The 17,082-nt window shown below is 36.5% G+C and overlaps 1 protein-coding gene across 1 annotated transcript; it reads right to left on the reverse strand.

Annotated features, from left to right (window-relative positions):
* Positions 1–302: 302 nt before the first annotated feature.
* Positions 303–1,365, reverse strand: LOC147822304 (olfactory receptor 11G2-like). Its single transcript, XM_087197274.1, has one exon. The coding sequence runs from the start codon at positions 1,236–1,238 to the stop codon at positions 303–305; it is 936 nt and encodes a 311-aa protein (XP_087053400.1). The 5' UTR covers positions 1,239–1,365.
* Between the last annotated feature and the right edge of the window lie 15,717 nt (positions 1,366–17,082).

Below are 17,082 nucleotides of genomic sequence, written 5' to 3' on the forward strand. Positions count from 1 at the left end.
TTTTTGGTGGTCACTTCTGCAAAGGCCTCCAAAAAACAGAGAATATTCCACCCTTGGACTAAAAGGATTTTACCATAAAAAGCACTCACAGGATGCTTAAAGATCTGAAGTATCCAATTTTAATCTTTTCTTTTTTTGTTTTGTCTTTCTGAGGGAGTTTGAAGGGCTAGAAGTACACTTCTCTTATTATTTTTAAAATTTTATTACATAAAAGTACCAAAAAAGTAGGCTTTAATGAGAAAAAATATTAAAAGTAATTTAAATACAATTTAATTATCCAAAGCATTTTTAATTTACAGTTTTTATGTTCCTAGAAATCTCTTCAGGGCTTTTTTCATATCCTTGTTCCTAAGACTATATATCACAGGGTTAAGGAGAGGGGTCAAAACAGAATAAAAGAGAGTCACAATCTTCTGCATCCCAGCTTCATGCTCAGATGTTGGGCTCCCATACATCACTAGTACTGAGCCATAGAATAGTGAAACCACTGCCAGGTGAGACCCACAGGTGTTAAAAGCCTTTCTTTTCCCAGCTGCTGAAGGGACCTTCAATACAGCTTTTAAGATCAAAGCATAAGACCCCATGATGAAAAGCAAGAGAATAACAACAGGTACAGCAGATAAGGTAGAGATTACAAGCTCTATCACAGCAACTTTTTTGCAAGCGAGGGCTAACAGAGGACCTGGGTCACACAGGAAATGATCAATTATCCTGGATCCACAAAAGGACATTTGGGAGGTGATGATGATGGGAATCAAGAACCACAGGAAACCAAGTATCCAGCAGACTAACACAAGATTGGTGCAGAGATGTCTGGTCATAATGGATGGATAGTGTAGAGGCTTGCAGATGGCAAGGTACCGATCAAAGGCCATAACTGCCAGGAAAAAGCATTCGGAGCAACCCAAGGAGAAGAAGAAATAGAACTGGAGAAAGCACCCAGAGAAGGAGATGACCTTGGTGTCAGAGAGGAAGTTGGCCAACATGTTGGGGACTGTGGAAGTGACATACCATATCTCCAGGAAGGAGAAGTTGGCCAGCAGGATGTACATGGGTGTGTGCAGTCTCAGATCCCAGCACACAGCACAGATGATGGAAGCATTTCCCATGAGGGTGAGGAGGTAGACAGCAGAGAAGAGCACGAAGAGGAGGATCTGCCCCTCCCCGGGGCAGGGGAAGCCCAGGAGGATGAAGCCAGTGATGGTGCTGGAGTTGTTGGGAGTTTGGAAGATTTTCATGTGTCTGTGAGCTGTAAAATTACGTACAGTTGCTGAATGGTACAATGCATAAGATGGGAGTCTGATTTATTATTAAGTAATCATGGGAAAGAAAACACACAGAAACACATCAACATCAATAACTACTTTAAATATGTAAAACTGATTCTTTCTTTCCATTCACATTTTCACTATGGGTTTAAGGATACTGTTGATTGGTCAGATTTCAACTTTTCAACACATATACAATACTCTGCATCAGGAATGTATAATGAAACATATAAATACATTTTCATAAAACAATATTTCTTCCATTTTCTGAAGAAGTGAAATCATCTCAGCTCTGTGTATAAGTGCACGTTGCCCCAATACAACCTTGTCCTTTTGCCACAGCCATAGGGACTTTGATAAAATGGAATCTAATCAGTTTCTTCCTTTCCACCCAGACCTCAATTATCTTCTTTTTTATAATAAAATACATCTTCCAAAAAACAGACTTTGATTTCACCCTCTTAATATCTCCAGACTTATCTGTGATTTCATTCAGTGAAATATATACATAAACTTTTTTTTTTCAAAGAGTATACATACTCTATGCCAACATAACCACTGCACATGTAACATAGGGCACACTGAAGAAACTGACCAACAGAGAAGTATCAGAATGTGATTCATCTCCACTGCTAGCTGCCTCCCAGTGAGGTTCTGCATACTTGCTCACACATGTACCACCTGGCATTTCAGTAGAAACAGAGCCCACCTATGCAATTCTTTGCAGCAAGGGTTGGCCAATTATTTTAATAAATGGTTTAGGTTTGTGCACCAAATATGGTCAAAACCATGCTCTGCTGCTATAGTACAGAAGCAACCATAGACAATAGTTAAATAAATGTATGTAGCTGTGTTTTGATAAAACTTTAAGACCAATACAACTTAAATTTTATATATTTTTCATATTTCATGGTATCTTATTATTCTGTTAACTTTTTAAATTAAATTACAATAAGATTTATTATCTATATGTGCCAATTTCCCACGAGAAATATAAAATTCTATACTACAAACATGTTCTAAGAAAAAAAATCCAACCTATCAAAACAATGTAAAAACGGGCCTGAGTTTTGGCTCAGTGGTTTCAGACCCAAGTTCGATCACCGGTACAAAAAAAAAAAAAAAAAAAAAGTAAAAACTATTATTTGCTTACTGTCTATATAAAAGTAAGCATCAGATCAGGTTACATACATTGCCCACTGTTTTGTTCTTCCTGTCCTGTACATTTATAAAGAAGAGACCAGGGACTATCCATTTTATTATGGAACCAGCTCCTAGTAGAAAAAGTGGCCTTCACAGAAAGGGCAGGGACACCTAGAGGTGAACAGCTGGAATCACCTTGTTCTGTGGAACTAACTATGAACTTCTGAGTCAATTTCAGATAATAATAATGACTTTATAAAGCATTTGTAATTTGTCTTTCTATCTGTTTACACACACACATGTACACCCTCATTCATGCATATATGCACACACAACATCTTCTGCATAATATGTAAGTAAAATGACACTGGGTCTTTTCAACTTCTAGAAATGGTCTGATACTTTCAGGAATCAGGGTCTTTGCTCTTCTTGTTCTTCATTTTTACTCAAGATACCCAGTTTTCTGGCACAATTTGAAGAAGACAGTAGGTATCTCATAAGTGCTTGCTGAAAAGATGATTTTTACAGTGTTACAAACAGAATATAGATAGATCATGTATGTTTAGATGAGTACCAACTACTTCTCTCAAACTCAAATAACCATGTGAGATGAAGTTTGATGTACCATCATACAAAAGAAACGTTGTTGTGGACAACCCTACAGTGTTCTAACAGACTTGAAAGATATTCCAATGAAAGGAGGCAATGTGAATTTGAAACAATCCGGTGATAGAACATATCCAAACTGAGATGAATGGTAAAGATAGTTATGGTCCAGTGGCCATAGATGCCAAAAAATAGAAGAGAGGAGATGAAAATTCTATGGGATGCAAGTAGTTTTTATTTAATTAAATGAAAAAAATTATTTGGTTATTAATCTCTTTTCATTAAAAATATTTGCTTTTATTCAAACTGTACAGAAGTATAGATGATATCAGGATTTAATTCATCAAGAGATGATGTTTTAGTTACAAATATTTCTTAGGTGAAAACATCAGTTGGATATGTTTTCATTTATAAATGAATCCAAAAGATCTATACCACCTTCTCTCAGGACAATTCTCCAACTTTAAGTCTGACAAAGCTGCTCTAGTAAACAAGAAGCCATGGAAATGATTTTCTTTTCCATCACCATTTTATGGTTGACCTAAGCAAACTGAGAGTGAGTAAAGTAACAGATACTTCTACCAAGGGCTTATGGATTCTCACCTTTTACTATTTGGCTTCCCTGTTCAAAGACCAGTAGAGGGAATCACCCAAAACATGCTGAGCAGGAGCTGCCCAAAGAGCAGGCAGATTCCTCCAAATTGGTTGCAAAAAGGAGAATTAATATTAGTACAATGGTTTCAATGTTCTTCTTATGTGTACAGGAGGCTTCCTTTGATTACCATTCAAAAAAACCCTACATCCTCACCCCCTATTATAGCTTAGAAAAGTTAGGATAGAATCAGTGTAAAAGTCATATCCCATGATAAAGATGTAAACTGAATTAATGGTATCTCATTTCTCTGATATTGTACTTTATTTCCAAGGATAATCCAGGAAGACAAAATGGTGGGAAACATGGATCTGATTTCAACAGCATAACCAATTGCCTCAGTTAGTATAGACAGGAGGTTGTCATATCTGTCCAATTTTTGCAAAGTGCTAGAGAAACTTTCCAATTTATAAGAAGTTGTGGACAGTTAAAGTATGGGAGAAAACCAATGGATTTAGACTAAGAAATCTAGAGTTTTAAATTACAGGCTATACTTCATCAACTGTAGAAATCTTGTCCATTCAATTATATAAACTATTTCATTCCACCAAGTGTAAAATAGAATAACACTTTCTCCCAAAGGTTTTTATCCTTAAGGTCTTAAATAAGATGACATATAGGAAGTACTTGGTCTATGGCTGACATTTAGTAATCTTAGAGATTATTGGCTACCTACCATAAATCACGCAAGATGGAAGGCAGTCTTATTTAGAGGGCCATGATTTTTCTAGCTCTGATACTCTGATTTTTTTCTCTAAGCATCTCTTCATCTTCCAACTTGGACAAGAAGAATTCAAATATGAAATTACCAGAGGTGGTTATAACTATCAGGAAACTGCTGTTGTAACTACCAAGAAGTGGAGGAGTAGAAATAGGGTGAAGGTCTCTGTGTTTGCTGAAGGAAGTAGGGATAATATAAGCAGAGCCTCCAGGGAGTGAGCCCTGTTGTGTGCTCTGTGAGGATCAATTTATCCACAATAGGAAAACCATGGCAGGAGATTGTTGTGTGCTGGTTCTTCCCTCCTCTGGGGCCTATCTCCTTTGGAGACCCTTGGTGTTTTCTGTCTCCATTTTCCAGTAGAGGCAAAACTATTATTTTTTCCATCACCAAGCTTCTCATGAGATTTATATATAATCAGTCTTTAAGTGCACTCAGAGCATCTACCAGGTGTTTGAGGAAAATTCTACCAAAGAAACATATCGTGTGGTGACTGCCATGCTGGAAGATATTTCTGGGCCTCTAGGGTGTTTGATCAGTTAGGGATTCTAGGGACAGGGCCAGAAATGAGAGATGGGTTGAAAGTGTGGTGAGACCTCAGTTGTAGTGTTGTACAGTCATGGAAGGAATCCTACTTTCCCTTGGGCACCATGACTTTTTAACAGATTTTCCCTCCCTTGTTTGGGGTTGCAGCCTGAGAATCTTAATCAGTTGCCTTGAGGACATATTCTCAATGTCCAAATTGGGAGTTAGATCTTTTTTTGCCTGTACCAAAATAATGGGAATTGGGTTCTAAGATTTCCCCATCCCTGGAAGAGGTGCATGTCTTCTAGCACAACTCATTTGATGTCCCTTTTCCCCTAGACGTGGAAGGCATTTTATCTCAAGTACTCATTAGTTCATTTAACTTTCATGGTTGAGTAGATTTGATTTTTCCTCTTTCCACAGTGTAGAATTCAAAATTGCCCAACAAGTATCCCTGTAACTCAGAAGATATAAAAACTCAGAATGAACCAATAACAATGAAATTAATAAAGACCTTAATACTAAGAACAGCCCACCCAGAAACTACTGGTTTTACCATTAAATTATATTAGAAAGTCAGAAATAAAGTAATAGCAATACTTTCCAATCTCTTTCATGAAACTGAAAGTGAAGGGACAATGCCAAGTTCATTCTCTGAAGCCAGCATTATACAAATACCAAAACAAGCAAAAGATGCAATAACAATAACAACAAAAACTACAGGCCAATATTCTTAATGCATAGATGCAAAAATCCTTAACAAGATGCTGGCAAACAGAATGTAAGTAATCATTTAAAAGATAACCCATCAAGAGAAGAACATGTGGGACTTCCAGGAAGATGGCAGAGTGGTGAACAGCAGAGAAACAGCCTCTCCAAGATTTGGTATCTAGATGCTGAAATATACCAATGTGAGGAAGAGAAGGAGAGAAGTGTGTCCCCACATCACAGTGAGGATCTGAAGTGAGAACTGAAGCCCACAGGGAGAGCAAGGAGAGAGACTTCAATGAAGGAGATAGCAAGAGATGCTTTCTCCACGAGGAATTACTCTGCATGGGAAAGGTGTCTTGAACCTGCAGATGCATGACTACCGGTCACCCCCCTGGCCTCCATAGAGAAACACCAGTGGAACAGAGAAATGAATCCCTCTGGCACAACAAGAAATTAAATGCGAAGGGGAGAATCCAAAAAAAAGAAAAAGTCACGACAATCATAATAAGTCAATACGTATCGGTTATAACCATCAATGTTAATGGTCTCAACTCACCAATCAAAAGAAATAGACTGGCAGAATGGGTCAAGAAGCGAGATCCAACAATATGCTGCATACAAGAAACACACTTAATTCAAAAAGAAACAGAATGAAAGTTAAAGGGTGGGAAACAATACTCCAGGAAACAGGAAACAAAAAATAAAAGCAGGAGGAGCTCTTGTATTTGCAGATGAAATTGATTTCAAAACAACACTAATTAAGATAAAGAAAGTCACTACATCCTAGTGAAGGTAATAATCCAAGAGGAAGAGATTTCAGTCATAAACATAGATGCACCAAATGATAGGGCACCCAACTATATAAAATAAATATTAATGGATATGAACAAGTGAATAAGGTTGTGAATAACTGTAGTGGGGGACCTCAACACCCCACTGTCACAAAAAGAAAGATGAACTAGACAAAAAATAAACAACAAAATAATAGAACCCAATCAAACTCTTGAATACATAGACTTAACAGATGTTCACAGAATGTCCCACCCCACAAAATCAGAATACACATTCTTTTTGGCTGCAAATGGGCTATTCTCCAAAATAGATCACATACTTACTCATAGAACATGTTTATGTAAATGGAAAGGAATTGAAGTTATCCTCTGTATATTAGCAGACCATCTTGTGATGAAATTGGAGATCAATAGCAAAAGAAACCACAAGAATTTCATAAACACATGGCAATTGAACAGCACACTCCTGAACAACCAATGGGTCAGGGGAAATTAAAGAAGTAATCAAATAGTTTCTACAATTAAATAACAACCCCAGTACAAAATATTGGAATTTATGTGACATAGTGAAAGCAGTCTTACCAGGGAAATTAATAGCAGTGAATACTCATATTAGGAAAACAGAGTGAGCTCAAATAAACAACCTCATGCTAAATGTCAAGCTTCTACAAAAAAAAGAGCAGGACAACCCCAAAGCTCATACAAGGGAAGAAATTATAAAGATCAGAGCAGAAATCAATGCAATGGGGACTAAGAGAATGATACAAAAAATCAATGAATTAAAGAGTTGGTTCTTTGAAAGAATAAATAAAATTAATAAACCCTTAGGCAAACCTTACCAAAAAAAGGAAAGAAAAGACCTAAATACATGCAAGTAGGAATGCAAAGGGTGAAGTTATAACAGACCCAGCAGAAATCCAGAGGATCATCAATACCTATTTTGAGAACCTATACGCCAATAAGATGGAAAATACAGAAGAAATGGACAGACTTCTAAACACATATGAATTACCAAAGTTGAATGAAGAAGACCTAAAAATTCTAAACAACCCAATACCAATCAAATAAATTGAAAACATATTTTAAAATGTACCAACAAAGAAAAGCCCGGGTCCTGGTTGCTTCAATGTTGAATTCTACAAGACATTTAGAGAAAAGCTATCGCCACTACTGTTTAAACTCTTCAATGAAATTGAAAGGGAAGCAATACTCCTGCATTCATTACAAATGAATTTTTTTCCCACATTGTGGGGTGTCTTTTCACTCTGTTCATGGTTTCTCTTACCGTGCAGAAGCTTTTTAATAAGATGAGATCCCAGTTGTTGAAACTTTGTGCTAGTTCATGTGCAACTAAGTTTTTGTTCATGAAATCCTTCCCTACTCCAATGTCATCAAGAGTTCTAACTAACCTCTCTTCCAACTGGTTTAATGTTTCTGATTTAATATTTAGATTTTTGATCCATTTTTATTTTAGTGTAGTGCATGGTGAAAGATATAGATCTAGTTTTAATCTTTGGAAAGTTGAAGCTCAAATTTTCTAGCACCATTTATTAAAGAGGCTATGTTTCCTCCAGTGAGGGTGTTTGGCTCCATTGTCAAAGATGAGGTGGCTGATTATGTTTGGAGTTGTTTCTGCATCTTTTATGATCCCTGCATCTGCTTCTTTGCCAGTACAATGCTGTTTTTATCACAGTGGCTTTGTAGTATAGTTTTAAGTTGGGTATTGTTATACCCCCTACTTTTTCTTTCTTGCCTAGAATTGCTTTTGCTATTCTAGGACTCTTCTTGATCCAAATAAATTTTTGGATAGTTTTTTCAAGTCCTATGAATTATGCTATTGGAAATTCATTTGGGATTGCATTGAATCTATATAGCAGTTCTGGAATTATGGTCATTTTTACTGTACTCATTCTTCCTACCCAGGAGCAAGGGATGTGTTTCCACTTTCTGATATCCTCTTTGATCTCTTTTCCACAGTGCTGCAGTTTTCAGAGTAGAGATCTTTTATTTATTTTGTTAGAATGATTACTAGGTATTTCATATTTTATGCCATGTGAAAGAAGTTGTTTCTGCAGTTCCTCTCTCAGTGAGCCTGTTGTTTGTGTATAGGAAGACTATTAATTTTTGTTTGTTGACCTTGTATCCAGCTACTCTACTAAATTTCATTATTAAGTCTAGAAGACTTTTGGTGGAGCTCTTGGGGTCTTCTATATAGAGTATTATGTAATCTGCAAATGGCAGTTTAATTTCTTCCTTTCCTATCTTTATTCCTTTTATTTCTTTTATTTTCTAATTGCTGAGGCTAATGTTTCCAGAACTATTTTGAACAGGAGTGGCAATGGTGGACATGCTTGTCTTGTTCCTGATTTTAGCATGAAGGATTTCTGTTTTGACCATTTTGTATGATGTTGGCTGTTGGTTTTTAATAGATGGCTTTCATCAGTTTGAGATAAAGACTGTCTATTTCAATTTTCCTTAGGGGTTAATCATGAATGGATGTTGGATTTTGTTGAACACTTTTCCTGCAACTATTGAGATGATCAAAAGGTTTTTGTCCATGACTCTATTGATATGGTGCCTTACATTGATTGATTTGTGTATGTTGAAGCATCCCTGCATCCCTGGGATGAATCCCACTTGGTCAGGGTGTATGATCTTCTTGATGATCTTCTGCATTCTGTTTGCCAGTATCTTATTGAGGATTTTTACATCTATGTTCATTAGTAAGATTGGCCTATAGTTCTTATCTTTTTCAGTTGGGTCTTTGTTTTTGGGATCAAGGTGATGGTTGCTGCCAGGAATGAATTCAGGAGTATTACTTCCCTTTCAATTTCACTGAAGAGTTTAAACAGTAGTGGCAGTAGTTCTTCTCTAAATATCTTTTAGAATTCAGCAGTGAAGCCATCAGGACCCAGGCTTTTCTTTGTTGGTAAGTTTTAATTATGTTTTCAATTTCATTGATTGATATTGAGTTGTTTAGAATTTTTAGGCCTTCTTCATTCAACTTTGATAATTCATATGTATCTAGAAATCTGTCCATTTCTTCTGCGTTTTATATCTCATTGGCATATAGGTTCTCAAAGTAGGTATTGATAATCCTCTGGATTTCTGCTGGGTCCATTGTAATTTCACCCTTTTCATTCCTAATTGCATAGTTTTGAGCCTTTTCTTTTTTGATAAATTTGGCTAAGTGTTTGTCAATTTTCTTTATTTTTTTGAAGAATCATGTCTTTGGTTCATTATTTTTTTTCTATCATTCTCTTAGTCTGCATTGCATTGATTTCTGCTCTGATCTTTATAATTTCCTCCCTTGTATGAGCTCTGGGTTTGTCCTGCTCTTCTTTTTCCTAGAAGCTTGAGTTACAGCATTATATTGCTTGTTTGTCTGGGGGCTGCACATTGGTGCCACTATTGACTGGGTGAGCTTCTGGCTGAGGTCTGCAATGCTGAGCCACTGATGTCTCAGTGGGCTTCTGGCTGGGTTCTGTGTGCACTTACTATTGGTATCTAGGCAGGCCTCTGGCTGGGGCATATGTACCTGTGCAGCTGTTTTCTAGGTGGGCCTTTGGCTGGGACCTGTGTGTCCAAGCTTCTGATACTGGATGGGGCCCTTCCTGAGACATGCACACTCATGCCTCTATTATCTGGGTGGGCTTTTGGGTGGGGTCCTGTAATTTGACACATTTATGATGAAACAATATGCTCAATTATTCCCCAAGTATTGGAGGACTTGTAGAACTTGTCTTATGCTTTATAAATAGACATTACAAAAGGTTTCTGGAGGATAGTTAGACCATGAATAGTGCTTTTAATAGAAGCAATAAGAATATCTACTATTATATCTCTGCTTCTGTTTTGAGAAAAGAGAACACATACTTTGCCCATCAATATTGGCCGTCAAATTTGTTGCTTAAAGATAATAATGTCAGTATCATGTACAATCACCATAGAAAAATGGTGTTTTAGATCCTAAAACTAGCATAGCATTATCTAAAAAAATTATGGAGTGTTTAGCAGTGTGGCTAGGGAAGGATAACTGAAAGAGAAGAATTCCTGTTTATATACACAAATTCAATTTAATTCAGTGTATGCATGTGCATGGAGAATTATAAAATTAAGCAAATTAAGTGAATAAATAAATTATATATTTTTTCATTTGAAAAAAATCAAGTGTGCCATGAGGTGAGGGATTGAAGTTGGGAGGCAGGTCTTTTAATTTTAAATATAGTTGTAAGGAAAGTCTGAAAAAGAGATTAACATTTGAGCACAGATATGAAACGAGTGGGCAGACCATGAGGATATGGAGAAGGCACTGCAGGTAAAAGGAAGCTAATGCTGGAGCCCAGATGGAGGAGTGTGTATGCATGGCAGGAAGAGTTAAAAATGTCAGTGTGCTGTACCAATGTAAGCTGGGGAGAGGGCCCTTTTTGGTGCTCAGTCCTCTTGTCTCCTTTTATACTTTATGTAGCATCTGTATTTCACTGCACTATGCAACATAAATGTTTCATTTTATGTCTTACCAATTTTAATATAATTGGCTATTACATATAATAGATTTTTATATATCATATAAGAAGTCATTTATTTTTTGTTAATATATTGGTTTTACATATAATAGGTTATTATATAACCTGTAAGAATTTATTAATTATTTGTTAGTATATGTTTGCAGTAAATAATGGTTTTATTACTCATGGGAATTAGTATATGTACATAATACATCTTAATTTTTGTCCACTTCCTTCCCCTCCTTTCTCTCCCCATTTCCTCTATCTTTTAATCCCCTTCCATTTGAGAAACACCTATTTCCTACTTCCCATTACCTATCTTTTTATTTTGTGCTTTATCTATATATCAGTTGTATCATATCAGAAAAACCATGTGATATTTAGCTTAGTGTCTGATTTACCTCACTTAATATTATGGCCTCAAGGTGCTTCCATTTTCCTTCAAATAGCTCAAGTCTATCTTTCTTTATGGAAGAGTAGTACTCCATTGTGTATAAGCAATAAATTTTCTATAACCATTTACCAACTGGTCTACTTAACTATTATGAATCATGCTGCTATAAACATATATATGCATGTGTCATTGTAATATGATGTCTTTAACTCTTTCAGGAAGATATCTATAAGAGGAATAGCTGGGTCAAATGAGGTTTTTAGTTTTAGGTTTTTGAGAAATCCCCATACTGACTTCCATAGAGGTTGTAACAGTACACTCCCAGGGACAATCAAGACAGGTTCCTTTTCTTCCTCAGCCTTTCCACCATGAGTTATTGTCTGATTTCTTGATGATAGCCATTCTTTCTGGGGTGAGATGGAATCTTATTTTGTTTTAAAATGTGCATCTCTCAAATGGCCAGTGAAATCAAACATTTTTCTATGAATCGATTGACCTTTTGTATTTTTTCTTCTGAGAAGTGTCTCTTCATTTTGAGGGGTCTAATTTTTTGAGTTCTTTGCATATTCTAGATATTAGTCCTCTGCCCAAGGAATAACTGATGATTTTTTTCCTACTTTTAGGTTTTTGCTTCAGTTTATTGGTGGCCTCCTTTTCTGTTCAGAAGCTTGTTGATTAGTTCTGATCTCATATGTCAATTCTTGGTATTATTTCTTCTGCAAATGGGGTTCTGCTTAGAAAATTTTTGCCTATGCCTATGTCTTCAAGAATTTAATCTATTTTGTCTTCCAGTAGAGTAAATGCTTCTGTGTTAATGTTTAGATCTTTGATACATTTTGATTTTAGTTTATTGCATGATCAGAGATATAGGTCTAGGTTCCGTCTTTGGCATGTGCATAGGCAATATTCCTAGAACCATTTGATAAAGAAGCTATCTTTCCTCCAGTGAAGGCATTTGACCCCTTTGTCAAAGATCAGGTAGATGAGAGTGCCTGGAGTTGTTTCTCCATCCTCTGTTCTTGGTTTCATTGATCCACAAGCCTGTTATTTTGTCAATACCATGCTTTTTTAAAAAAAAAAAAATTGTGGTATCTTTGTAGTATAAGGTAAAGTCTGGAATTTTGCTTCCTACAGCCTTGTCCTTGGTGCCCAGAATTGTATTTGCTGTTTTAGGTCTCTTTTAGTTTCATATGAAGTTTAGGATTGTTTTCTCCAGTTCACTGAGAGATTCTATTGGTATTTTGATTAGGTTTGCACCACTAGCCCCCCAAAAAGCCTGTAGGTATTGTAAACTGCAAATACAATGTGGGGTTTTGTTCTGAAAGTGATCCCTTCCAAAGGATAGGCTAGCTTTGGAGAAGAAATTCATTGCAGTGACCTCCATATATAGGGGAATATAATCAGAAGACAAGCTGAGAAATGATTTATTGTTTAAGACAAAGCTATTCCAGGAATCAAAAGTCACAGAATAACTGCTCTTCAGGGTTTCTGGGGATGTTGTTGGTTAGGTCCTTTAGAAATGGTTTACCAATTAAAAGTTTCCAGGTCCTTCTTTGCTCAAAGAATTGAAAGAGACAAGCCAAAAATTGTGCCAAAACTTTATTTGGAAAGTGAAGGGGGAAGTGATAAGTGAAAAACTGGTGCTGTAGAGCAAACTTTGGCTGAACAAGAGAGAAAAAGATAAAAAGAGAAAAAAATGAAAGTACACCCTGCGTCTGGGAGGCACAGTGTGAGCTACCATGAAGAGTCACAAAAGCAGGCTCTTCCTGGTGTCTGTGTCTTAATGTGCATTGCACATCTTTTTGGATCCTGTGATAAGCTCTACATATGTGTTACTGGGAATTATTTGGTGCTATCCTGGGATCTTGTAATTGGCAGGTCTCACATATTTCCCAAGCGAGCTTTGCCTTACCTTGCCTCCTATATCAGTTTCCCCTGAGACACATAAATCCCATACATCTTTATGGAGTGTTGAAGTAGTGGTGGCCTCTGTCTTCTTCAAGCAGGAAGGGGCTGTACACCCTACATAGTAGGGATTAGGTACTTTCCAACTATCTTGGGGTGTTGTGGCTTGTGGCTGTGTTGAAGAATGAAAAACCTGTCAGAAAATAATGAGAAGAGAGTTAGTGACCACTGAGCTGCCTGCTTAATGGGAGAAGGAAACTTTACTGTTAGCCCAAATATGAGGAGGAAGTCAGATTTCCATGCTCCCTGTAGAGAAGTATGAATATAAGAGAGCTATGTCAGATAATTTATCAAGAGTCTGAGAACTGTGGCCTTAGCAAGATGATGTTTACTTACCTGTAGCAGCTCTGGAGCCCTGGTTTTTGAAGAGAAATTTCAAGCCTTCCAGAGGCTCACAGAAGATTTCTTCTTTGGAGTGATCTTGTTCTTTAGACAGTTCCAGCTGGACTAGGTTTTTTTTTATTCCCATTAAATTTATTGGTACATTTTTGGTATAAAATACAATTACATTCATCATTGGGATCTCGTACCATTACATGAGTCTCTTGGTTCTTTTTTTCCCCCCTTCCCTTGCCCTCCCTTCACGTCCCCCACCCTTCCCTATTTGCAAAGACTTTGTTTCCATTTTTTTCATTTTCTAAAATTTTTTCTTTTCCCTTTTTTCCTTTTCCCTACCCCTCCCACTTCCCCTGCTCCTTTAGACATTTACTTCCTGTTACACAATATCAATTATACATTTTTAAAATTAGAATATCAAGATCTAGGAGACATTACCACAGATTATACAGAATTTAAAAGGATATATAAAGAGTATTTCAAAAATCTGTTTTGAAATAAATTTGACAACTTCTAAGAAGTATCTTGGAAGACAAATTAATGAAGCTAACTCGGGAGGAAATATAAAATTTGAATAGCACCTATTAAAGAAAGTATATTCCTAGCTTGAAAACCTACCTATATGACAACAGCAGGCTCATAACCATTTTAACTGATAAATTATATCAAACACTTAAAGGAGAGAAAAGAAGGAACACTTCTCCCCTCATTTTAGGAACTCAACATTGTGCTAATCCTAAAACTGGATGAAGAAAAAAGTATGAACATAGATAGAAATTTGTTTAACAAAACAAACTATTAGAAGTCAGATCTGGAAGGATGTAGAAAGTGGTTTTGTTATAGGGATGGCAGTGTTGGTTCAGCACTGGAAGATCCACCCCCAAAAGTCATCATTTTAATAGAGGCAAGGAAAAAGCCATATGATCCTGTCACTAGTTGGAGAAAAAGTATTGGACTAAATTCTACAGCTGTTCATGGTAAAAGCTATCAGAAGTTTAGAAGTAGAACAGAACCTTCTCAACAGAATAAAGACATGTACTCCATACTTCCAGCGAGAATTCCTTATATGATTGGAGAAGATACAATGCTTTCTCCTTAAGGTGGGGAACAAGGGCAGATATGCTTACTCTTTATCTGTCCATTAAACTTTGAAACCTAGGCCCCACCTAAATAGTCTGACAAGAAAATGACACAATTAAGATAGGATTGGCAAGGTAGAAGCAAAATCTTTATATGTAGATGAAATGATCATCTACAGAGAAAATACTAAGAAATCTCCAGGAGCCCTTGAACTTGTATTTGAATTGAGCAGGATTAGAAAACACAAGGTATATATAAAAATTCAGGTCTGTGTATAATTGCTATAAATGAAGATTTGGATATTGAAATTTAAAAGTTATGTAGGAGTACAAAGGACCTAGAAAAGTTAAAAAGAACAAAAACAGTGTTGGAAGACGTTTAGTAGCTAATTTTAAGACTTTTTCTAAAGCTACAGTAATCAAGGCAGTGCTGGTGTAAGGAAAGACATACAGATCATTTAAATAAAACAGAGAATCTAGAAATAAAATCACACATATATAGTCTACTGAGTTTTGAAAGATTATTTAACATTAGCATTTTATAGAATATAAACTCAATTCAAGAGCCGAGGAAGGGATAGTGTTTTCAGCAAACGGCACTAGAACACCTGGTATCCGTATATAAAAAATTAACCTCAACCCTTTATTTCCATACATGAAAAAAACTTGAAGGGATCTATGAACCTAAACATGAAAGCCTAAAACTATAAAACTTTAAGAAGAAATTATAAGGGAAAATATTTATGAATTCAGGGTAGGCAAGAACTACCTAAGATACAAAAGACATAATGTATAAAAGAAAAGAATTGATAAATGAGATTCCATCAAAATTTAGAACTTTAAGTGACATCATTAAAATGAAAAGTAGTCCTTAAACAGACCGTATTTGCAATGCATATAACCTATGAGCAGAATATATAAAGAATTCTTAGAGCTCATTAATAGATAACCCAATTAAAAAGTAGACATAAGAAGATGATAAATAGCCATTATAGCACAAGGAAAGGTGTGCAACTCCAGAATCAGAAAAATACTAATCAGTACAATAACAAGATTGAATTATACACTCATTAGGGAGATGAAGTTCAAAGTTTTAAAAGCATTGTCATGACTTTTTCTTTTTATTGGATTCTTCCCCTTTGCATTTAATTTGTCATGCCCAAGGGTTTCATTCTGCTGGGTTTCCTAGGGTTGTGATCCTCATTGTCTTTTCCTAGGGTATTGTCTAAAAATTTTTGGAGTGCCAGTTTGATATTCATGAAGTTCCTGAGGTGCTCTTTACCATGAAAGTATCTTATTTTTCCATCAATTTTGAAAGATAGTTTTGCAGGGTACATCAATCTGGGTTGGAGGCTGTTTTCCTTTAGGGCTTGAAATACATCACTCCAAGCTCTTCTTGCCTTGAGGGTTTGCATTGAGAAGTCTGCTGTGATTCTGATGGGCTTTCCTTTGTATGTGATTTGTTTCTTTTCTCTCACTGCTTGTAGAATTTTGTTCTTCTGTTGGATTTCTGGAGTCCTACCTATTATATGCCTATGTGTAGATTTTTTTTTATCAAGGCTATTTGGAGTCCTATATGCCTCACTTATCTGTATGTCAAGTTCTTTTCCCCTCCTTGGGAAGTTTTCTGCCATCACTTCTGTGAACAGTTTTTGTATGTTGTCTTCACTCTCTCCTGTTTCTTCATTGACTCCAGTCAGTCTTATGTTATTCTTCTTTGCATCGTCTAGCAGCTGCTTGATTGATTTCTCATGTTCCCTTAAAATTTGAAAGAAATTTTTCTTTTCCTGGTCACTAATTGCAATCTTATCTTCCATATGTGAAATTCTATCCTCACATTGGTTCATTCTGCTGAGCAGACTTTCGATGGAGTTTTTAATCTCCTAGAAATCTATTTGCATCTGTTTTATGGATTCCATTTGTTTCCTATGTTGGGATTCCATCATGTTCCTCAGATCCTCTATTGTTTTATCTGTGTCCTCTCTAGACTTATTAATCATGTCTTGCACCATGAGCAAAATCTTTGCTGTCATCTGAGTAATTATTTCTGATTTCATTTTTCCCAGATCCTCTTTTGTTGTCAGTTCAGAGAGTCCAGGTGGTTGAGTATCAGATTGTTCCATCTCGTTTCCCTTTAGGGTTGCTGTAGGTGATCCAGAAGTCTGTTTTTGAGGCTTGTTTACTTGTCTTCTCATTTCCATGGGAGGGGGTGCATCTGTCACCTACGTGGCTCACCTTCTCTGCCCTAGGAGCCTGGGATGGAGGTGGGGAGCTTCCTTCTGGGTGCTGGGACTGGCTCACCTTCTCTGCCCTAGGACCCTGGGATGGAGGCGGGGAGCTTCCTTCCAGGTGCAGGGACTGGCTGATCTTCTCTGCCCTAGGAGCC

This window comes from Heterocephalus glaber, unplaced genomic scaffold (genome assembly GCF_053883595.1).
Source record: "Heterocephalus glaber isolate CG9 unplaced genomic scaffold, H.glaber_assembly_v1.0 deba00001662, whole genome shotgun sequence".
Classification (NCBI taxonomy): Eukaryota; Metazoa; Chordata; class Mammalia; order Rodentia; family Bathyergidae; genus Heterocephalus; species Heterocephalus glaber.

Coding starts and splice junctions, on each gene's coding strand:
- LOC147822304 (XM_087197274.1), bottom strand. CDS start 1,238: ATGAAAATCTTCCAAACTCCCAACAACTCCAGCACCATCACTGGCTTC.